The sequence below is a fragment of the Episyrphus balteatus genome, chromosome X (genome assembly GCF_945859705.1).
Source record: "Episyrphus balteatus chromosome X, idEpiBalt1.1, whole genome shotgun sequence".
In the NCBI taxonomy this organism is placed as follows: domain Eukaryota; kingdom Metazoa; phylum Arthropoda; class Insecta; order Diptera; family Syrphidae; genus Episyrphus; species Episyrphus balteatus.
In genome coordinates this window covers 2,140,118-2,163,816 of record NC_079138.1, presented here as the reverse complement: position 1 = coordinate 2,163,816, position 23,699 = coordinate 2,140,118, and the positions used below count along the sequence as shown (strand labels likewise).

Genomic DNA, 23,699 nt, shown 5'->3' with positions numbered 1-23,699 from the left:
GTGTGGAAGAAAATAAAAATTGTGAACAAAACACAACCAACTTACTTAGCAAGAAAGAAAACAAATTGGAAAAATGAAAAGGAAACAAAAAAAATAAAAAAAAAAAAAAACACAAAAGGATCCTTTTGCTTAATGCTTCTGGCTGCTGCTTTATAGTTCTTGAAGTGTTGCTTGCGATTGTGACACCTTAAATAAGGGACCCTCTGAGCTCCGATATCTGCCAATCTTGGGCTAAGTTGGTGGTGAAGATGCTCTGCATATGTACCTCTATAGTATGAAAGGTATAAGGACGACGAATTGTCTGATAAATAGGAATAAAATGTTAAGAATGAATGCGTGTTCTCCTTAAATAAACACACTCTGCAACAATAATAACTAAAAACAATTTTTCTTTTTTGGAAATAAAAAAGTATATGCACATAAGACATTTGGAAATCTGCATTAGGGAAAAATTATTAAGAAAGAACTTTTTTTTTTCGTTGATTAGAAAAAATAAAAAATAAACAGACAATTATTTCTGCACTTTGGAAAACATCTTTTATTTACTGGCTTACAGTCATAATGGACACTCAATACGACTATTTTTACATATGTAAGTTTTTTTGGAGACTTACCAAGTGGGTTTTTGAAATAAATTTTTTTGTGCCTGTCATATACCAATTTTGGAAAATTTATATTCTTTCTAAAACGTCTCCAATGATTTTGTTAAAAAAAATCAAATAATTATTTTTAAATAAGGCCTATTAGTCATTACCAGGGCAAGGATTCTTATGTGAAAACATATTTTTTTTCCGCAATAATAGAAGCATTGGAATAAGACAGTTTTTCGAATCAAGCAACTTCCTTTAAAATGGCATTTATTTGCTAGTGCATATTTTTGCATATTTTGCTTTAAATGCATATTTCGGTTTTTAGTGCATATTTTTATGATAAACACATATTTTTGTGTGATATTTTTGAAAAAAGGGAAGATTTTTTTTTTGTTTCACTTAATTTTTAATTTGATTAAAGGGTTTAGGTATGCAACTTAATCATTTTAATTTCAACATCCATGAAAGAACGCATTTTGCAGCACTTAACAGAACACAATTCCAACCGTCACAGTTTCTAGTTTTACTGCAGTGAAAAACCTACTATGCAAACAATTTTGAAAATTTTGAAGAAGTTTTCAATTAATTGGATGACTTTATATAAAAAAAAAAAACTAAAAAAAAATGTAAAACAATGCTGAAAAATCGTTTCGTCAAAACAAAGAGATACTTGCGTTCAAAAATGCTCCAATGACACCGACTGAATTTGAACAGTAGTCAGGCCAAATAGGCAGAATTTTATCATTAAAAAATTCAGGAAATATTTTGTGGTGTAAAAAAAATTTCAGTTCAGTTAATTTTTTGGTTTTTAATGTGTTTTTTTAATGCATATTTTCATTGTTTTAAGCGCATATTTTCAGATTTAAGGTGCATTTTATGCACATATTTTGGATTTTTAAGTGCATAAAAATCCTTACTAAATGTACCTTACATTAAATTTTTAGACATTTTGGTTACAGCTTCTGAATAATAATTGACTCGGAAATCATATTAAAAAAAATAGAATGGATACCTACATTTTCGAGATCAAAAAGACCACAGAACTGTAAATGTAAATTTTGAAAGTACATATTTCATCCAATTTAAGCAGCTTCAATTTTTGCTGCCATCATGTTAAAAGATCAATTATTTCCTTTTCTTTTTCCATTTGTTAAATGTCTATAAATGTTCAAATTATAAAAAATATGTTTTTTTTTTTTCTTTTTTGTACAGTTTTTCTTAATTTTTTTAACAATATTTTTTTATTTTATTTTTAAAAAGATGCATATCGATAGGAAATTTGAGGCGCAGTGTACAAACCAGTGGATTTACTTTTTCTAAATTATAAATTAAAAAAAGGTCACTGTGGTGTATGTGTACTATTTTTTTTTTTTTTTTTGTGAATAAAAAATAATGCTTCTATAAGTTTTAAACAAAGGGTAGGATACCGAAAATAAAATTTGGGCTATCCTAGGCTTACCTTGGGCAAATAAACCACGGTTTTAAAATAACGACTGACAACTGACACCAATTTTTTGGCATCCAATTAAAAATTGTCTTATTACATGTTTTGAAGACTTTAAAGAGCAAAAAATTGAATTAACGATTTCATTTTCGATTTAAAAATTTTGAAAAGAAAATACAATATAAATTTGAGTATATTAACGTTGTCTTCAATTCTCTCATTAATTTTTAGTCAATAATAGAAAACCGAATGCGAAATTGTTTTGACGTTTTTAAGAAATTAAAAAAAAAAAACTGCCTTTTAAAATTTTTCTCTAAAACGAATACAAGAATTGGAAAATAAAGAAAAATTGTGTGGTAAGACGATTTTAAACGATTGCAAGAAGTCGGCCAATTTTATGATAAAAAACTGGCCAAAAAAATGGTTGCCAATTATTTTTACTTGCGATATAGGTACTATAGGGCAAGTTTAGGATTCGTAAAAAAATTCGAACTCGAGATAACAATTTTACATGACATTACGATGATGGAGAATGCCAAAAAAGTGGGTCCGGCAATTCTGTCTGTCTGTCTGTCTGTCTGTCTGTCTGTCCGTCTGTCTCTATCTGGAGCTGCAGCCTAAACGAGTTAAGTGATTTTCTTCAAACTTGGTAGTTAGCAGTTTTTGGTGATTCCCTAGAGGGGAAATTGAATTTTTTTTTTTATGACCAAAACTAACGGTACCTGCCATATAACGGAAATAGAAAAGTTAATTTTTTTCAAAAACGGCTCTAACGATTTTGATTAAAATTTTTGTGTGTAATACTACACATAAGGGCCAACTTTTTAAATAAAAAAAATATTTTTTGTACCGTTATTAACGGTACCTGTCATAGAACGGTTTTTTTCGTTTCTGAATATCTCGTACAAAATTAACCCGATTTAAATGAAAATTTTTATACAAAAGTGTGTAAGTAAAGATAATATTAAAATTTTAGAAAATTTTCAAAAAACGCATTTTTGGTTTTTTAAAAAATATTTCAAAATTTTTTTTTGAAAAATCAATTTTTTGAAAACGGATCAATGAAAAATTTTGAAATTTAGTTTTTATGTGTAAATTAATTATTTCTTCAAAATGGCATACCAACTTTTTTTTTGAAAAATGTTAAAAAAATTTTATATATAAAAAATTATTTTTTTAAAAAACGGCTCCTACAATTTTCAAAATTTTTTTTCTAAAAATACCTTTTTATACGAGAAATAAAATGGCATATTTGTTTTTTTTTTTAAGATATTTTAAAACGGAGGTTTATTAATTATAAAAACAGATTTAATTTTTTTTTACTACTTATGAAATTTCTAAAAAATATCGAATTTTAAATTTCTTGAATAAAAAGCTTTAACATTATAGTTACTTTAAGCATAAGAGCAAGTACGTGCGACCCCAGTCGTGCAATTTATTTCTGTCACATTTGACAGATAAAATTGGATTTTACATGGTTCATAGAAAATTTGTGAAAATTCGGTGGAAAAAATCGGCCAATATTGGAAGATCTTCTAATTGTGTATATACTTAGCTTAACTTGTCACCGAAATTCAACTGAACGGATTGTCATTCGTTTGAAAGTTCAGTTTGCTAACGTATGCCGCCATTCCAATCGCTGTTCACGTTTAACGTATCACGTAATTGTCTTTCGTACATTTGCTGTTTCGTGAATGGGCTGCCTATCTGTCGTTTATATTTACCAACCATTTTCACTATAATGAAAATGAAAATGTTTAAAAATAAAATGGCACACTATGCCGTTTTAACAGAGTGTTAAGTAGGCCAATTTGGCCTTTGGGTGTTTTTTATTTGAGATTTAGCACCGAAAAATCTAAAATAGTTCGAAAAGAGTTTCTTGTCAAAAATTTTTCAGAAAATTTTAGGGAATCTACTTTTTAAAATGGCTAGAGACCGTTTGACCTGTCAAATTTCAAATTATTTTTCCACAAGATTAACAGCAGCGATTCGAAAACGTATGTTTCAACACATTGTTTGTGCGGTTTTCGTTGTTCTTATTCATTCCTAAAGTTAAACATTTAAGCAACGCACTTTATTTCTCCTGTTTTTGTTATTTGTAGGTACCTAACACACCTGCATGGACGCGTATGTTTCTATAAATTTTTTAGTTTTCCCTCGGGAAGATAAAAAAAATGCAAATTTTGCTTCTGATATAGAAATATCAGGACTACAACAATGAAATTTACTTGGGTAGCAAATCCTTATATTTTCAAATCGGGACCGGGGGATAGCTCCAAGAATGGGAGGGGTTTGTTTAGAAGACAGATATTTAAAAGAAAGTTAACTCTCATCAACATCTTTTCTAGTAGAAACCTTTACTCAGCATCAGCACAACTTCCATTTGCCACAGCTACTATTTCTATGTTAAATTTACATCAACCATAGTTACGAAAAAAAGTTTTCTTTTGTTTCTCTGAGTTGCATCCCACTTTTATATGGTAGGTATTTTCTTAACTTATTTCTATTTTATTTTTTACATTATCATAAACAAAATATAAATATATTCCAATGATGAGCATAATAAATAAGAAGAAAACACCAGCAAACACAAGAAAAAACAATAAGAGAAGTGCTGATTTTTCAATGCAAATAAAATGAATGAAACAAATGCCATTTATAACAGTGAGAATAACAGAGATGAAAACTATATCATAAAGTAACAACCCCCATTTTGTATTGTCATCCTTGTTTTTCCAATCAACCAATCTCTTCACTCTTGCAGACATTTAAGTAAATTGTAGATAGATGTTAACACCCCTCCCATTGGACAGAAGCAATCGCAGCTTGTAGGGTGTGTGTGTTTCTGTATACCGTTGGTTGTTGCTTGTTTTTTTTGTTTGTATACATACGAATGTTGTTTATGCCATAAACTTGGTATAGTTGCATATTGGTTACTGTTACGGAGAATACGAAACAAGGCGAGGAACAAAACGTTAAACAGTGACGCAAAGGGTAACTTGTTATTGTTGTTGTTGATAAGGTAAACATTCGTTCAATTTGACAATAGCAAATGTAAAAATGGTGGTAGTGGTGATGGTGGTAGCTGGCAGCTCTGGTAGGTAGAAATGCTATTTGATAGGATAGGAGAGGATAATGGGGTACACTAACACAAACATTTTAAAACACAACACAAGGGTACAACGACACTGGTATAAACGGTGAACGGTGAACAGTTGAAGCTGAGACTGAGAGTGTTTATATTTTTAGGTTTTTTTCTTCTTTTTCTTTTTTGCTTTTGTTGCTTTGTTGGGATTTGTTTTGTTTTTCTTGTATTTATGTGGTGTATTTCAATAAATTCTTATATTCAGTTGAAGAGTCATACGGGAGAGTTTTTGTATAGAGTAGGCTCTGGGCGGGCTGTGAACGTGAACGTGAAACTGAAGTTCTGCTGTGAAATACTCATAAACAAAAACTGTACACGGTACTCAGTCGGTATCGGTACACACGCGGTTTGGACTTGGGCTATTCTACTTTCAGTTGAATCTCATCCATCAGTTGATCTATATAGCGTGCGCGATGATGTTATGTTTTCAATAATAATTAAAAAAACAAACTCTTATCAAACAAACAAATCAATCGTATTTTCTAGGATTTTATAAAATAACGTCGTCATTCCGAATACCTTCGTTTGTTCAAAATATACTTATTTAAAAGTGAAGTTTTTTGTTTTTTGTTTTTTTTTGATGAAATTTTGTACGATAATAAAATAAAATTTAAATGATCAAATTTAGATTATCTGTGATTTTCGCCGACGGCGGTAAGGCGGCAACCCTAAACACCACCAGTTGAAAAATAGTTTATTATAATAATTCTTTTTATTGATGTACGCGTCCATCAACAATGAATTCAAATGAAAAACAACAAACAAACAGTGAATTGATTTTAAAAACCGAAGAATACGATACTTCCGACGGCGGACAACAATTATCGCCTTATCAAACTGCATCACCTCCTCCACCGCTGCCGCCGCCACCGCCGCACTCGTCGCTGTCATCGTTTAATTCTGTCCAATCCCAATCCCTAGCAAGTGTTAATCGTCTAGTGAATTTCAATAATAATTTAACGGTCAATTGTCAGTTAAAAGAAGATAATAGTAATTTGGCATCACCAAAATTGGAACCATCATCATCATCATCATCTTATAATTGTCAATCATTATTATCCTCTTCGTCACCACCATTAGACAGCAGAATGCCTATCGCTGCTCCAGTTGAGATGCAGTCATCAGCTGCCGGAACAACACCAGGCCAGCATTCAATGTCACCATCTTTGCCACCTCAATCGACAAATGGTCACCACAATTCCAGTGATCAACTTTTAAATAATACACGACGGATGACATCGATTTTAGGAGGCTATGGGCTCGTTCCACCTGGTATTCTGGGACCTCTAGATCATTATCGTTTACAATTGTACAGCTATGCTATGAATGTTGAGCGATTACGAGCAGGTCCGCAGCAACAATATCCGGGCCCATTGTATGCGTCAGGTTATCCGGGTTCACCGGGAGGTCCCGTCGGCAATGGGCCATATGCGCCAACACGATTTGCTCTCTCGATGGGACTTTTTCCAAATAGAATGTTCCAACCGGAAGAACCAAAACCGCAACACAGTTATATTGGATTGATAGCAATGGCGATATTAAGCTCGCCGGAATCAAAACTGGTCTTGTCGGATATTTATCAATATATTCTCGATAATTATCCATATTTCCGAAGTCGAGGTCCTGGCTGGCGGAATTCGATACGCCACAATCTGTCGTTAAATGATTGTTTTATTAAGGCAGGTCGTAGTGCAAATGGTAAAGGCCATTATTGGGCAGTGCATCCGGCTAATTTGGATGATTTTCGAAAAGGTGACTTCCGACGGCGCAAAGCCCAGCGTAAAGTTCGAAAGCATATGGGTTTAGCCGTCGACGATGAAGGCACCGATTCGCCAAGCCCCCCACCATTGGCAATAACACCACCACCAATGGCACCTCCACCCCATGCAGGGGTTTTATTGGTGGGCAACAATCCCTATGCGAATGCTCATCATGCCAATCATCAACATTATCCAAATCCTCTGTCATCGGTTATTATAAGTGGGGTGGGTAGTGAGACATCTCAAACGACAACAGCAGCTGGGGTCATAGCTAATCTTTACTCACAGACCAGAAAAAGACAATTTGATGTGGCATCGTTATTGGCCCCCGATGACACTACTCCTGACCACCATGAGCATCATCACCACCATCATCATCATCATCCGCAATCACCGTACAAAGGTCACCATCTGCCATTGATGATGAGCAAACAGCGAATTCCGCTCACTGAGGATGAAGATATCGATGTTGTTGCTAGTGATGTGGACGACGAACAAGAGCATATTCTGCGTGTCGACGAGGATCATCCTTATAGTAATCACCGTTCGCCGAATAATCATCATCATCATCAATATCAGCGAATTAATATTCATCAGGGAAAAGAAGCTGCGAATAATTCTTCTTCGTCCTTTAGCCCACCACTCGACTTTAACAATCGACCTGTTTATCACCAGAATTCCAGTAGTCCCCATAGTCAGCCATCGTCTGATTTAACCGCCGCCGATATTCAAAGCAATAATAACAACAACAACAATAACAATCAAAATTCCACCGCAGCCAATTGGCAAGGACTAATGCAACATTGGCCCAATGAATTTGGATCAGCGGCTGCAGCAGCTGCCGCTGCCGCCACCATGGATCCGCGAATATTCGGGCGTTACTACAGCCAATATATGGCAGCGGCAGCGGCGCGTCGGGTAGCTGGAGTTTTTCCAGCAGCAGCGGCCGCCGCAGCAGCAGCTGCTGTAATCGGTCATCAACATCAAAATTCAGCAGCAAACAAACAGCAATCGAATGCAGCGGTATCAACATCCTTACAAAAACAACAACAACAACACAAGCAACAATCATATGAATGTTAGTCGAAATTAGGTATACATACAAAAAAAAATTATAAAAAAATCTATTTAGTTTTGTTTTTTCAAATCTTTTGCATATAAGTAATACAAGAATTATAATTTATTTAGTATCTATGACAGATAATAATATTTTTAATTTGACTGTCAGTTTTATATTACCTAATTGGAATTTATGATTGCAATTGCTTTTATTTAATATAAGTTAGTAAATCACTTATTACTTTTGTGTTAATTTAAATTTGTATCTAATCTAGTCCCATCATCAACAACAATTTTGCTTCTATAAAGTTTAACAGGTGGTAATTTTGCTTCTGTTAAGCTTTATTGAAGCCAACATTGTTAGTTGGGAGATATCTTCTCTTGTTTTATTCTGTGGTCTATTTTTTTTTTTTTTTTTTTAATGTCAATTCAAATTTCATTTTAGAATTCAATAGAATGTTGGATGGTTCAGGATGTATAAAGTACTAGATTTTAATCAAGGTTTATTTGCGTTCAGTGCACTGAAATATATAAATCACCATCAGTGGATAAAAGTATTGAATACAAGATTTTTACACGGAGAAAAAAAAGGGCACCTTAAAATAAGATGATGCCCACCTTAAAACAAAACGATTCCCACTTAAAATAAGTGGTCTCCACCTTAATTGAAGGTGAACTTTATTTCATTTAAATCTGAATGTTCATCTTAAAAAACCGACAAAAAAAAATGTTTTTAATTATGGTCATACTTTAGCTTAAGTTGCAAAAAACTATGCAGAAATCCGCTTAATTTAAGGTGGCATCCGCTTATTTTCAGAAAAATTCTTTTGACAGAATTATGAGTTCTGTCAAATGCCCAATAAAATGGAAAAAAAGAAAACAATTCAAATTGTGGTGGTTTTTAAATTGAATCTCGTTAACTCGTGTTTATAATTATATAAAAAAAAGGTTAGTTTTGCATCTAATTAAATCCAAAAGCCTACGCGAATCACGCATAATTTCGATTTTCTTCACTTTCTTTCGTTTCAAATAAAAAATGTACCTACATTTGAAAACAAAAATGTGATTTTTTAACTAGAGCTGTTGCGGAGCTGAATAATTTTTTTTTTATGGAAGTCGCTCATCGGCTATAGAATGCCGTCGCTTGTTGTCCCAGCGATTCGCTAAAAAGATTAAATTTTTCAAATTTTGGCGGTATTCACATTGGTCTCATTTTCACATTTCTATGTTGCTTTCTCACGAAAGAGATACAAAAAAATGTTTTTTTTTTAATATTTATTGCAAATAAAAAAAAATTTCCATTGAAAAAAAAATTTCTGTTGCAACTGAAAAATATTTGCATAAAAAAAAATATTTATTGCAACTGAAAATATTTGCATTAAAAAAAAATAAATATTTATTGCAACTAAAAATATTTTGCAATATTTAAATAAAAAATATGCAAAATTTCCATTGAAAAAAAAATATTTGTTGCAACTGAAAAATATTTGCATAAACAAATTTTACTGAAGATGAAAAAAAATTTGCATTGAAATAAAAGCTTTATTGCAAAGAAAAATATTATGGATTGAAAAAAAAAAATTCATTGCAAATAAAAAATTTTCTGCAAAGTGTATGCATTAAATAGGTATATTTTTTTAATAACCGTCGAATTTCCTAAAGTTTTGAATATTTGACCTTACATATCGTCGGTCTTATGAGAAAACCTCGTAACTCCCAAAATTAAAATGTTACAGGAGAGACGAAAGAGTAAACAAACAACAGAGTAGTTTATGAAGAAACGCGCTGTGCAAAATTTGAATTTAAGTCTTTTTAGAGTTTTCGGAATGACCCCAAATTTTCTGGGTTGCTCCGCTGTCATATTTTCTAAAGAATGGCATTTAAAAGTCATTTTTGAAAAAAAAAGTGGAGTTACGAGGTTTTCTCATGAGACCGACGATATGTATGTTCAATGTTATAGTTGAAATAGCTAATATATGTTCAAATAGTGAAAATTATAAGAAATTCGACGAATATTAAAAAAAAAATATTTATTATCAACACATTTTACATTTAATTTTTTTTCAATGCAGAAAATTTTTTATTTCCAATAATTTTTTTTTTTTTTTTTTTCATTGCAAAATATTTTAATTTGCAATGAAAATTTTATTTTCAATTAAATTTTTTTCCATTTGCAATACATTTTTTTTAATGCAGAATATTTTTAGTTGCAGATTGCAATAAATATTTTTTTTAAATGCAAATATTTTTCAGTTGCAATAAATATTTTTTTTTTAATGCCAATTAAAATACCAATTAAAATACAAATACTTTTTTTTTATTTCAAATTAATTTTTTAAACATCCATGACATCTAACCTAACCTAACTTAACCTATGCATTTTTGTATATGTAATTTGACAGCACGTCACGCGGTTACTCATTGGGCACGTTCAAACACCTATCGGATAGGCTATCTGGGATACCCGTATCTGGAATATCTTTTTGAACAAAGAGGTATCCAGATAGCTTGCCCAAGCAGCTACTAAAAAAATATGTAAATATTGAGAAGAGGAAACTTTTTCTTTTGAGCAAATTACATTTTTTTTATTGTTATTGTTTGACTTTATTTCTTGCAATTTTTTTTTATTTGAAGCTGAATAATCGCCCAAAAAGTAATCAAAATAAAAAAAAGCCAAATGTATATCAGCTGATCACTCGGATACCTGAGGTATACCATAAATTCTGGGATACCTTCAGATTATTTTTTGACAGAAAATGGTTCGTTTCCTTGCTAATTTTTAACATTGTTTACAACAACAAAAAGCTATCCGATAGCTTTATGTTAGCTCTTTGAACGTGCCCATTCTTCAACGATTTTTTGACATCTGTGGCCCGTTCTTTTTTGCAATAAAGGTAACTTTTGGTTATTGAGTCAAAAAAATCGTTGTTTTTGTCTAGTATTGATACAAAATGCCAGCTTTCATAAAGGAACGGCCAGTGTAAGATTTTGTCAAAAACAAAAATTATTTGAGATCAATTTTAAAATTGAATAAACACGAAAGAATTATTTTTTGTTCTAAAATAATTCTTTCAAATTGAATTCTTAACCAAATGAAACACAAATAGATATATGCTTAAACAATTTCAAAACAAATATGAAATTCTCACATGTTTTCCCTTCCACATTTTTTGAGTTGTGTTTCACAAATTAAAATTGAAAATCAACAAGTCCAAAAGCTAAGTTAGAAAATGTTACAAAATGTAACTATTTGACAGTTTAACATTGCATTTAGGAACGATGTTGTGACGTCATATTATGTTATACTTTGAACTTAGGAACGATGAAAGTTAACTTTTGCTAACAAAAGCTGTGGTTCTTTGGTAACTCAGTAATTTTTTTTTAAATTGCCCCTCCTGCATAAACAGGGGGATGTAGACCCCCTGGTCTTAGTAAAAAATGATTGTATTAAACTCCTCTACAAAAAAAAACCATTATCAATTCTTGTCGCCTTGGTTATCGTACTCGTGCCCAGTATTTAGCTCATTAAAATTTTTCACGGGAAACAAAAACAAACTATTGCTAAGGATAAACATTTTTTGGTTGACAGAGAAGATTTTTGTCTAAGCTTCTAAATTTTTGACCCTTCAACAATAAAGGATTATTATTAATAAATAAATAAAAGTAGTCGTTTGTTGTTGTTGTTTACAGCATACAATGTTTACTTAGTAAAATACTGAGTACCACAAGACGCGGAACGGGTAGGTATTTGTATGAAAAAATTCCGCATCTGAACATAAACGTTCGAGTTTGGATTTTATTTTCATACAATTATCCGTACCGCTACCGCATACCTTATCACTTAGTAGGTTTATTTCATAACAAAACTGTTTTACAATAATTATGAGCACTAGATGGTGCTACTTGTTAATCTATTTGATAATATTTCTTTTTCAAAAAGTAAATTTTCATACTCCAACGCCTATATAGACTATATAAACAAAACACAATTTTGTATATTGTTAAATTAAAGATCAATAAAAACCCTTAAGAAATGGTGAATAGCGACGAAACGTTGGAAAAAAGATTAAAAGTAAAGTTTATTCATTTACATTTAAATTCAAATTGACCAAAATAACCTGCCTATAATATAAATCTATGAATATGGATTTTGCTTTGTTTGCATTAATCCAAAAAACAAAACGATTTTATTTTCTCTTTACATTTTCATACTCTACTCTAAAAACCTTCCGCCTCAGCTGTAATACTTTTACATTTGAGCAACTTTTCTACCTACTGTGGGCAGAATGAGGATAGTTGTTTAAATTTTGAGCAGAAGGAGAAATGAACTTCAATTCTTTTCTTTTTATATTTAAAACCATGTTTCACAATCTTCTTCTTCCTTTTATTCGGCTGTTGTGATCTGAAAGTCAAATGGATCATAACTTTCCCACGTATCGGCTTCACACAAGTGATCCGGCTGTAAGGTTCGCCGGGTTGACATCAAAAATAGCAAAATCGGCGTCAAGCCTTCCGGTTTTGTATTGTTTCATTAGTGCTGATGGTTTTTGCATTTGCTTGTACCAAGAGTTTTTATGGCCTACCTTTCTTCTTGCTTCGCGGTCGTACTGGAACGTTGTATGATATTGCCTTTTTGATGACAATACCAACTGAGTCGGTCTTGTCTAAATTTTTATTTTTCGGCAGATGCTATTTTTTGCATCTAGACTTCCTCGGTTCTTCACATAGAAAAAATTGCATATTTCAAAACTCAAAAAATAATGTCTTGAAAGAAGAAATGATTTTCAGTTCAAAAATCAAATCTTTTTCTTTTAAATCTTAATTCCGACTTTCATATAGAATCAAAAATAAAACTTCTTGTTCTTGCATTGTTCAGATAAAAAAAAATTATATTTCATTTGAAAACGAAACCATTTTAAATCTAATTGAGAAAATTATAAAAGGTTGCAACCGCGTTATTTTAAAAACAACAATAATTCTTCAACTTTCTGGTCAATACAATTTTCGAGTAAGTAACAGACTCTCTTTAGCGAGAGCAGGGAAAATCAAATCCGAGTGTAAAACAGACCTTATAGTTTATTGGCAATTATTGTAAAACTGAAATTTTCTTGGCATAGGACTAGTTTTAAAAAAAATTTTAATAATGGATATGTCCAGGAGAGGGGAAGACGGAAGACTAGATTTAAGTCAATTTTGCAGGGATATCATTATTCAACTGTCAAAATAAAAACCTCCCAATTTAGAATTTCAGCAGCCGCATTCCTCAGAAGATTTTTACAATTTCTTTGAGGTAAAGTCTCCAATTTGTGTGATTGATTGTATACATAAATAAAATTAAAATAAAAGAACATATTTAAATATTATTTTTATTATTTTTTATTAAAAACTTAATTTATCACAAAATTTATTGTAAATTAATAGTTTAGTTTAATAGAACCATCATCGGGCAGCAGTCTAAAAATTTGGTCTGCTTTTTAACTTAGTATAGTTCTTTGCTAAACTGAATTAAGCATTTTACAAAATCGTTTAAAATTTTTCGTCATTGCTATCAGAATAGTTCTCTTTGCTGAGGCACTGATTTTTTTTTAGATGAAAACGACATTTTTTGCAAAAAAATAGACCCAGTTTTATTGAAGGGAAAGATAGAATAACCTTTTTAAATCCAAAACAAGAAAATATAAATCAAATTTTACAAGAAGAGCAATCGAGAAATACTTCTTAAATAATTTCCTCTCACCCAACTAAGTTTTTTGCTTCTATAAAGCTTTAGAGAAGCAGAAAAAAAACCAAGTCTTTAAAGCTTTATATAAGCAAAATTGTTGTTTTTTTGTATTTCAAATTTTTAATAAAACAAAAGCAAAATTTGCATACATTAGCCATAGACATTATCAAATTGTAAAAAGTAAATCCTTAATTAAGTATTTTGTTTCTTTATTTTGTAAGTTTAAGCTTAAAAAAATAAGAATAAATTGTTTAATTGCCATATATATATATATACACAAAAATAATAAGTTTATAGATAAAAAAAAACTAAATTTGTATTAGAATTGTTTATTTTAAAGCGCTTAATTAAGTTAAAAAAAAAAAACAAAAACAAAGCAAACATAGAAATCATAATGTTATTACTGTAATTTATACAATTTCAAGTGAAAAAAAGAAGCAATAAGATTTTACTATTAAAAAAAATTATTTAAGAAAAAAATTAATTAAAACAAATACACAAATATATAAAATGATATACATGATTCCCCAAATAAGTGATTTATTTTTTCTCTTGAAGATTAACATACTCATATTCAAAGTTCTATTTTCAACCCAGTCCAAAATTAGACTGTGGTCTAAAGTTATAACACAGGTAGTATTTATGAATAAGCAAACCCCACTTACCCCACACTTACATCAATACATCTTATGAAAAAAAAAACAATATGGTCCAATACCTGCAAGGAGGTAAGTACTAAGTTTGCAATATTTTTAAAAAGATCCTTCTTTTGATTCCTTACTCGAAGGATAATGATGGAAATTTTTCAAAATGCCTTTTTCTTAGGCTGTTTAGAAACTTGGATTCAAAGATAACTGTTTCCGAATATTCAAGAAAAAATACATATTTGGATTGAAAATCAAGAAAATCCGGGGAAGCCTTCACGTCAGAAACACCTTCATGGATAAAATGTACAAAAAAAACCCTACCCAGTTCAAAAATGCAAAATTCAGTTGGCCTCAAACATGGAACATTTCAAAACCGAACAACACCAAATTTGGAGTCATAATGTCAAGCAATAAAGTGGGGGCGTTGTGTTCCTATCTAAAATCATGATTTTCATTGATGCAAAAGTTAGAAAATATGAGATGAACCGATCATAAGTTTTCAAAAATCTAAAGACTTAAAATCATTTAACTCAAGTAATAATAAAATTGAGAACCTTGCATCAAATAATAAATTCTATAAATAATTCATTGCAAAATTAATTAATGCACAAATGTTATAAAATAACGTATGCTATTTAAAAAATATGCATATTTTCACATTTTTTAATCAAATTTTATAAAAATATTAATAATTACTGAGATTTTTTTAAGTTTGGATCTGCTTGGGCTTAAAATATGGGCCTGTCCCCCCTTTTAATGCAAGGTCCTCCATTTTCTTTATACACAGAGAAAAATATGACCCGCTAAAAACTAACAGATTGCCATATTGTTTTAACGTCCATACATTTCATAAGGAAATCTTATTAAAATCAACGATTAATAAGGTTTTTTTAAGGAGATTTCTTATTATTTTTATAGAGAAAATCTTATTAAAATTTGACTGAAAAGTTGATTTTTTTTGCAACTTAGCACTAGAACGAAAATCGCGATCAATATTTTCATGGCAGGTTGGTTCAGGTGGTAAGGTGGGCGACTAATGATTTGAAGTCTCCAGTTCGATTCCCAGCCTGGTCATGGTTTTTTTTATTTTTTTGCAGATTTTAAAACAATAAGGAAAACCCGATTGTTTTAATAAGGTTTCCTTCTTGGATGAAAACCATAGAGAAATCTTATTGTTTTTGTTCTATTTTATGTGGTCTATTTTTCTCTGTGTAGATATTTATATTAGATAGCAACTGAAAAATATGTTTCGAGAATGTTTAATAGTTTTCAGGGTATCACTGTCTATCGAATCAAGGGGCACGGTAGTGCCCAGCCAAGTTCTCTGGCAACTTCGGCACTACACCCTTATTTACAGGAAACAACTCAGGCCATTTTCGACCCCCCTCTAACTTCTACACCAAAGATGCTAGAAATTTCAAACTCGCTACATTTGTTGAGCTGGTCAAAACCAAACACCTCGCAAAATTTCAGCCTCCTACGATGAGTAGTTTCTGAGACATAGGGCTTTAAAAATCGCAAAAACCGTAACTGACTCACTGACTCACTGACTCACTGATTCACTGACTCACTGACAGATCATCAAAATTATAGAGAACTTCCCGATATCGTAGAAACTTGAAATTTTACACGGTGATAGGACTTGTGGTGTATACAAAGGAAAAAATCGAAAACTTGAGATTTTCAATTCAGGGGGCGTGGCATCCGCCCATTTCCGCTGAATTATCATAAAATATTATAGAGCACTTCTGATTATCGTAGACTCTTGAAATTTTGGTAGAATGGTAGAGCTGGTAGTTTATACAAAGGAAAAAATTTAAAATTTGAGAATTTCAGCCAGGGGGCGTGGCAATCGCCCATTTCCGCTGAATTTTCATCAAATATTATAGAGCACTTCTGATTATCGTAGAATCTTGAAATTTGGTAGAATGGTAGAGCTGGTAGTTTATACAAAGGAAAAAAAATTTAATCTGAGAATTTTAGCCAGGGGCTGCGTGGCAACTGCCTATTTCCGGTGAATTTTCATCAAATATTATAGAGCATTTCTAACTTTCGTAGAACATTAAAATTTGGTAGAATGGTAGACCTGGTAGTTTATACAAAAGAAAACATTTTAAATTTGACAATTCTAGACAAGGGTCGTGGTAACCGCCCATTTTTTCTGAGCAATACCTTGCAAAAAGTAGTGAAATCACAACAAAAACATTACTGTTAAAAAAAGAGCCAAGTTCTAATATGTTGAAGTTATGCTAGCACAAAAAGTACTGAAATGTAAAAGTGTACCAAGTTCTAAAGCTTGGCTTTAAATTTGTATACAAAAAGTTGATTGTTTACTTGGCAATTTTTCAAATAGCTTTAAAAATCGGTAATTTAAAGAAAAATTGTCAAGAGAACAATCAACATTTTGTATACAAATTTAAAGCCAAGCTTTAGAACTTGGTACACTTTTACATTTCAGTACTTTTTGTGCTAGCATAACTTCAACATATTAGAACTTGGCTCTTTTTTTAACAGTAATGTTTTTGTTGTGATTACACTAAATTGAATAAATATAATCGGTTTTTAAATAAAATAAAAATTTTTATTTTTGTTTTGTTCTTAGAAAGAAAACAAATAACTTTTATATTTTATTAAATATTTTCAAACTTGTCGCGTTACTTTAAATATTCTATTATTGTGCATTTTAGTTCAATCAAAACAAACTGTTGACTCTCTGTTGAGGCATATTTCACTTTCTAACCACTAAACGAAAAGATATGATTTTGAACGTGGTGCATCTCAAAAAAAAAAATATATATAATACAAATAAATAATTAAAAAAAATGTCAAATCAAACATCAAGACAACTGGATACAGTCTTTTTGACAGCATCACGAGCCAATGGAATGTATGATATTGAATACCAAGTCATAGCCAATGACTGGACAATAATGAGAATTAACGTAAGACCAGCTTTATGTAGCTATACAAAAATAAAAAAATAAATAAATATTAAATAATAAAAAAAAAATGAATAAGTATTTACCACACAAGCTGCTATAATTGTCAAAACAAATGTTACCAAAACTATACATGTAGCTATAAGTCTAGTTGGATCAAACATTTTCTTAATTTGATTAACTGGCCCCATCAAAAAACAAGTACTGTATTTTCAAAAATATAAATTAAATAAACAAAAAATAAACGGATTGATATATGTATACATTACCTTGCCATGGACATAATATTGCCCAGAGTATAAAAGACTGCAAAAAGTACGATCCCACGAGGTAAAAACATAGCTAAGGAACCGAGAAATGATAACAGAATTCCAATAACAAAACAAATACAAAAGCCTTTGATGCGTGTCGACCAACTAAGCGTGGAAACTTCATTAATCTGAAAGAAAAAAATAAAGGAAAAAAAAAATAAAAAAAAATATAGGAAGCTTTTTAAAAAAAGTTGTTGCGGGAGATTTTCCTAGCATCTCCTTGCTTATGATTTTATTTTTTGCCTTACACACTTTGCTTTTAGAAGCAATAGAAAAATTGAAGCAATACGCTGCTTTTAACAATAAAAACAAATGGGGACACGACATGTCACACATGCGACACTCCATGAAGGAGCAGGGCCTAATGACTAACAACTCTCAACGATTCTTTTGTGCGTGTATGGAAGGGACCTTCAATTTACATCCGAGTCCGAATGTTTACTCTTGGAGGCTTTGTCAATTCCTCCAGAGGCAGTACCCCTAAAAAAACTTTTTTAAGTACTGGCTGCGAAAATACTATCAGTAATTTGATTGAAAATCATTTTAAATTAAAAATTATTTTAAACTTCGCTCCCATAAAATTTTAGAAATTGAACTGCAGTTTTTAATACTGTATTTGAATTTTCGATTCAGTCATCGATAATGGTTAGTGAAATATTAATGCTCAGTTTTGGCGGTACGTCTTTCGTAGCAATAGGTCCACTGTTGATCTGATAGTTTATTTCACCAAACAATGGAACAAATCTTTACATCGATTTGTGGATGTCTTAATGAAGACATCCACTGTTCATCCATTCTGTTCTTCAAATTTATAAACTTTTTCAAGTCCTGTAACTTCGACACACATTTTAGAAGATTTGTCAACGCCTAAAGATAACATTTGCATCAAAAAATCAATTTCGAAAAAAAGTGGACTTAAAAAAACAGACGATTCAATTATTAACAAAGTTTTTAAGTCCAAAAACTGTCCACTCTACTGTGCAGCGCGAAAAACTCAAATATGTTTTTATATGGACGCGACATTATAAGCATTCGGTAATCTTAGGGACCAGTTATAGCTATCATTGGTTTTCATCATTGAAACCAATCATTGGAGTTTTTATGACAGGTCGTTTATAGTAATCATCAGTGTTGCCAGAGACTTTTAGAGGCAAGGAGCCGAATTTTAGAAGTCTTGGAGCCAAAAATCGCCAATTTCTAAAATTGTTCATAAAAACTCATATTTTTCATTTTTTTTTCATCATTTTTTTTCAACTTCAAATTAACTTAGATTTATGATAACAAATAAACAAAAAATAAAAAAAAAAGAAATAATTATTAGTACTTTGTATTAAATTTATCAGACTTCAAGTTAGATTCTTTTATTTTTATTTTAGTAATAAATAACAAAACAAATATACATTGTGGAAAAGTGGAAACAAAATATGAGACGTTCAGAACAGAAATCAGAAATAAATCTCAACCTTTTGAAAGGTTCCTTAATAACTCCTATTTGTATCCATTTTCAATATAGGTCATAAAATAACCTTTATTTTTAAAAAAGAAAAATTTCGGTCAAGATCTGAGAGAAACCTTTATTTTGTATTTTTGTATGTTTCGGTCAACCAGTGAGATTTATCGCTGAGAGAAAAAAATAAATCTCATCTGCAAATGTATCAATTCCTAGAGACATGGGAGTGGTGCCATATGAATGCTTATATTCTCAGCTACCCGATAGTAATATAATCGGGTTTTGGATTTTTTTTTTCAAAATTCCGAGACAATCGCGTTTGAAAGTTAGGGTAAAATTTTTTTTCGAAAAATCCCCGAATCTTTTAACGCTCCTGGAAGCTAAACCGCTTGAGAGCAATTTTTGGGAGTGATGCCAAATGATAGCTTGTTTCATGGGCCTACGCTTTGCACACTGTCAGATTTTTAAAAAATCATCTTCCATGTTAAACCGCCACATCATGCCTATTTTTTCAGAATCGGGCTTAACATTTTTTTTACCTTTAAGTTCTCCCGGTTTGAGAACGCGTGCACCTACAGGGATGGGAGTTGTACCTAAATGTAGGTTAGAGTCCCCTGCTACCTTTTGGCATAAAATTTTTTTTTTTCATTTTTTTTCAAAATTCCGAAATATAGCCGTTTGAAGTTGGGTGGGCGAAAACGCTTCTGGAAGCTGAACACTTTGACCTAGGTATTAGAACATCGGTCTCCTGAAATATTCGAAATTGCATTGGTTTTGTGCTTGTCGTCCCAGCGACTCAAATCACAGTGGAAAACACATTTTCGTCTTTAGATTTTACTTTAAACGAAAAGAGATATAATCTTGGGTCTAAAGAACTTTGAGAGTCTATTAAGTTCATACATTCTTTAATACATAAACTTAGAAAAAACATCCTTTTCATATTTATTTTTGCATTATAAAGACATTCTTGTAATATTCGACATTTTCCTTTGAATTGACCATTTTTGATTTATTTTCAGCGAAAACGGTTAAAGGTTGACCTTTTCCATTTATTTTTTTTTTTGTAAAAATCTCAACCCTTGAAAGATATTTAAAAAAATAAAAAATAAATTTCAACCGATAACTTTTATTTTTGATTTTTTAAAATAAATCTCAAACCTTAACCGAAACTATTTAAAGTAATGTGGTAACTCTCAGAGAGAAACCGATTGAAAATAAAGGTTGACTGTTATTTCTGGTCTCTGGTTCAGAATAATAATGGGTCAAGTCCATTTGAAATTTGTGCGTTATTCTGAACTTTGAGAAGCTTTATCTCAGAAACTAAAGGAACTATTGAAATAAATGTTTCACAAATCGATAGCTCATATATCTCTTTCTTTTATTTTATTTGATATAAAATATAAACTCTTAATTTTTAAGACCTTAAAATATCCAACAAAAAGAGAAGTGTACTTGACCCATTACACGGTGCGACACTGAAAATACACCCGACGAATTACATAGTTTAGGCTGTTCGTATGGTCGAATAATGCATAAAAATATTTTTGTTATATTTTTGGAACCCTCCATTTTTTTTTTATTTACAAAAAACCATTTTTACAGACTTTACGATGTAATCTATCAATATCTCAGTCATTTTTCTTACAACTCTCAATATGTTATATGAGGATTTCCAGATCTTTTGAATGATGTATAGAAGTCTATTGTTTAAACAAATTAAGTGTAGGTTTTTATCTTGAAAAAGTGATTTTTTTCTCAATTTTTTCAACTTTACCCAATTTTTTTTTGGAAAATAAACCAAACAAAAAAATTAAGTAAGGTTATATTCTGAAAGAATATACATTTATTATATATATTATATTGGCGTATTTTTTTTATTGAATTTGACCAAAACTGCGGAATCTATGATACGAAAAAGTACGTAAATAGAAAATGTGGCTTTTCATGATATGAATTGCAAGCTGCACAATAGGGTGTTCGTTATTTTAAAATAATAAGAATTTTTATGCTCCTAGAATCTTATATGGTTGAAAATAAAGTAAAAAAAATATTCCCCTAGTTTCAAGTCTCTAACTTAATTCTAACCCATGCCGCCAAGCGGTTGAAGTTTCTTATGGGAATAACATGGGGTCTCTTGGACCTTGTTCGATCAATCTTAAATTCCAGCCAAACCATTTGTTCAATAAATTTAAAACTTTACAGGCTCAAATTTAATAAGTGTAGCTATCATGTGAACATTTTTCAGATTTTTAATTGTTATAATTTTAGAGATTTAGCTTGTTAAAAAAAGTCATTTTTTTTCAGACTTTTTCAAAAATCGCTTTTTACACGTTTAATTCCGAAAAATTAAAAAAACATTCATTTTTATTCACAAATAAGCATAGCATGTATATTTGAAATGCATATTCAATTCATAGTTATATGAAAAATTAGTTGTGTATTCATTCTTCAACTCACATCGATATTCAAAAAACGTGTTCCCGATTTAAGAAAAAGTACTGTAGTAAATATGTAAATAAAAAACCGTTTAGGCGGCACTTGGAATTTTGCAAAGTGTTCTAAGGGGCCAGTTATAGCTATCATTGGTTTTCATCATTGAAATCAATCAATGGAATTTTCATGACAGGTCGTTTATAGTAATCATTGAAAATGTCTGTCATTGAAAATTCTTATCATTGAAAATTTCATTTTTCCTGGTTGAATCCAGTCGATAAATTTCACTGATACATTTCTGTCAGATAAAATTTATCGGTTGGATTTCAACCAGGAAAACTGAAATTTTCAATGATAAGAATTTTCAATGACAGACATTTTCAATGATTACTATAAACGACCTGTCATGAAAATTCCATTGATTGATTTCAATGATGTAAACCAATGATAGCTATAACTGGCCCCTTGGAACACTTTGCCAAGTTCCAAGTGCCGCCTAAACGGTGTCAGTTTTGAGAATGTACCTACATCGTGTTTGGAAGTTTTGTCGACAAAGCCTAACTGGGTTTGGTCTTATTGAATCGGCCCCTGATAAACTAAAGCAATTACTTTGTCCTTACGAGAACTCATTTAATGTAAATTGATAGTTTAATGAATTTTTCTTAAAACTAAACGAATGCCATCAAGACGTAAATAATTTTGTATTGAAATGAACAATATGACAATGACCATTTTTGTAAAAAAAAAAAAAAACAAAAAAACAATGGGCGTAAGTTCAGAGGTATACATACCTTAAATTCCATAGAACCTTTGCAAATATTGATTCTTTTTGTAACAAAAATATTCTTTGTGTAAATTTGATTCTAATTTATTTCTATTCTCATAAATTCTTGTCATTTTAAAACATACATAAATTTAAATTCTTACTTGTTGAATTATGCTGCTTTCCTCATCAGGAGTACGATCTTCGCCGCTTAATACTTTGCGAAGCTTGTCCATGCTTAGTTTTCTTTATTCTATTTTGTTTTTCTTTTAAAATTATTATAAATTTACAATATAAAAGAAAATAAATATATTAAACTAATATTTTTTTAACTGAAATAAATAAATTTCTTTTGCAAAAATGACAACAAAATTAAACAAAAAAAACAAAAAAACAAAAAACAAAAAGAAGAAAAATATGAGCAACAAATGAAATGAAATGACAACTGCGACTGTGACAAAGAAAGAAAGAAATAGTAGTATGACCAAGAGAGAGAAAGATAATTGACGTATTGATGGCAGGCATGGAAAAGTCGATACAATTGTATCAAATTCAATACAAAAATGAGTTTGCTGGTGTACAAAAATACAATTTGATACAATTTTTTAATCCGTTTCTTAAAAATTCTTTTGCAAAGCTAATAAGAGAAAATCGAAAGAATGAATAAACGCCAGATCTACCCTACGAATATTTGTTAAAGTTTTAATCAATTTTAGATTTTTAAACCCAAATAAATGTTACAATTTGAGCGTAGTGACTTGTTGTTTTTTTTTTTTTTAATATTTATGAAACTGATCAAGCTGTTCTATTTTTTCGACATTCATTAACAAATATTGTAAAAGCTCTTCGAATCAGAGACTTATTAAGTCGAAATGCCGAATTGACTACACTCTGTTATAAATACAGAAAAAAATGAAAATTTTCAAACTCATTTTGAGACAGTTTTTCTAACCACAAAATTAAAAATAATGATGCTTATTTTTTGGTTTAAAAAACAATTTTTGAAGTTTTTTCCAAAAACAAATAGCGCTAAAGAAATGCAAATATTTTACTTTTGTAAATTTAACACTTTTTCACTTTCTAGGTCATTGCAGTTATGGCTTTAACCCCGAAGAGCTACAACAGCTCTGGCATAGGCATGTTTATGTACATCAGTTTATAAAAATAATTTTAAGTTAAAAACTGAGCCATTACCTATCTAAAAACCTGTCAAAATTGCACTATTATTTTTGCATCCTCACAATTTTTGTTTTTTTTTTTTTTTCAATTTTGTATTCTCCTGTGAATATGTATTTTTTCCCATATTTATTTTATATCAAAAATAAAAAATATATAATTTTATTAATTTTTCGTGTGAAAAATATATTTCAATACAATTGAAGCCATTTCAGTACAATACAAATGAAATTATCAGTACAATATAAAAAAAATGTAAT

At 30.6% G+C, this 23,699-nt stretch overlaps 2 protein-coding genes across 2 annotated transcripts; one reads left to right on the top strand and one right to left on the bottom strand.

Annotated features, from left to right (window-relative positions):
- The first annotated feature begins 5,861 nt into the window (after positions 1-5,861).
- LOC129920631 (fork head domain-containing protein crocodile) lies at positions 5,862-8,029 on the top strand. Its single transcript, XM_056002046.1, has 2 exons — positions 5,862-7,071; positions 7,177-8,029. Exons 1-2 carry the CDS (start codon positions 5,917-5,919, stop codon positions 8,020-8,022), a joined length of 2,001 nt encoding a protein of 666 aa, XP_055858021.1. The 5' UTR covers positions 5,862-5,916; the 3' UTR covers positions 8,023-8,029.
- An 8,897-nt stretch (positions 8,030-16,926) lies between these two features.
- LOC129920629 (vesicle transport protein SFT2B) lies at positions 16,927-22,649 on the bottom strand. The gene is made up of 4 exons (XM_056002045.1): positions 22,428-22,649; positions 17,576-17,745; positions 17,393-17,510; positions 16,927-17,329 (listed from the first exon to the last, which is right to left on the bottom strand). Exons 1-4 carry the CDS (start codon positions 22,497-22,499, stop codon positions 17,198-17,200), a joined length of 492 nt encoding a protein of 163 aa, XP_055858020.1. The 5' UTR covers positions 22,500-22,649; the 3' UTR covers positions 16,927-17,197.
- Between the last annotated feature and the right edge of the window lie 1,050 nt (positions 22,650-23,699).

Bases quoted from the DNA above. Each gene is read 5' to 3' on its own strand.
- LOC129920629 (XM_056002045.1), bottom strand. From the start codon at position 22,499: ATGGACAAGCTTCGCAAAGTATTAAGCGGCGAAGATCGTACTCCTGAT. The intron at 17,746-22,427 runs GTAAGAATTTAA...TTTTTCTTTCAG, and splicing joins AAAGCAGCATAATTCAACAA to ATTAATGAAGTTTCCACGCT. The intron at 17,330-17,392 runs GTAAATACTTAT...ATTTTTGTATAG, and splicing joins CAATTATAGCAGCTTGTGTG to CTACATAAAGCTGGTCTTAC.
- LOC129920631 (XM_056002046.1), top strand. From the start codon at position 5,917: ATGAATTCAAATGAAAAACAACAAACAAACAGTGAATTGATTTTAAAA. The intron at 7,072-7,176 runs GTTTTATTGGTG...GTGGGTAGTGAG, and splicing joins CACCTCCACCCCATGCAGGG to ACATCTCAAACGACAACAGC.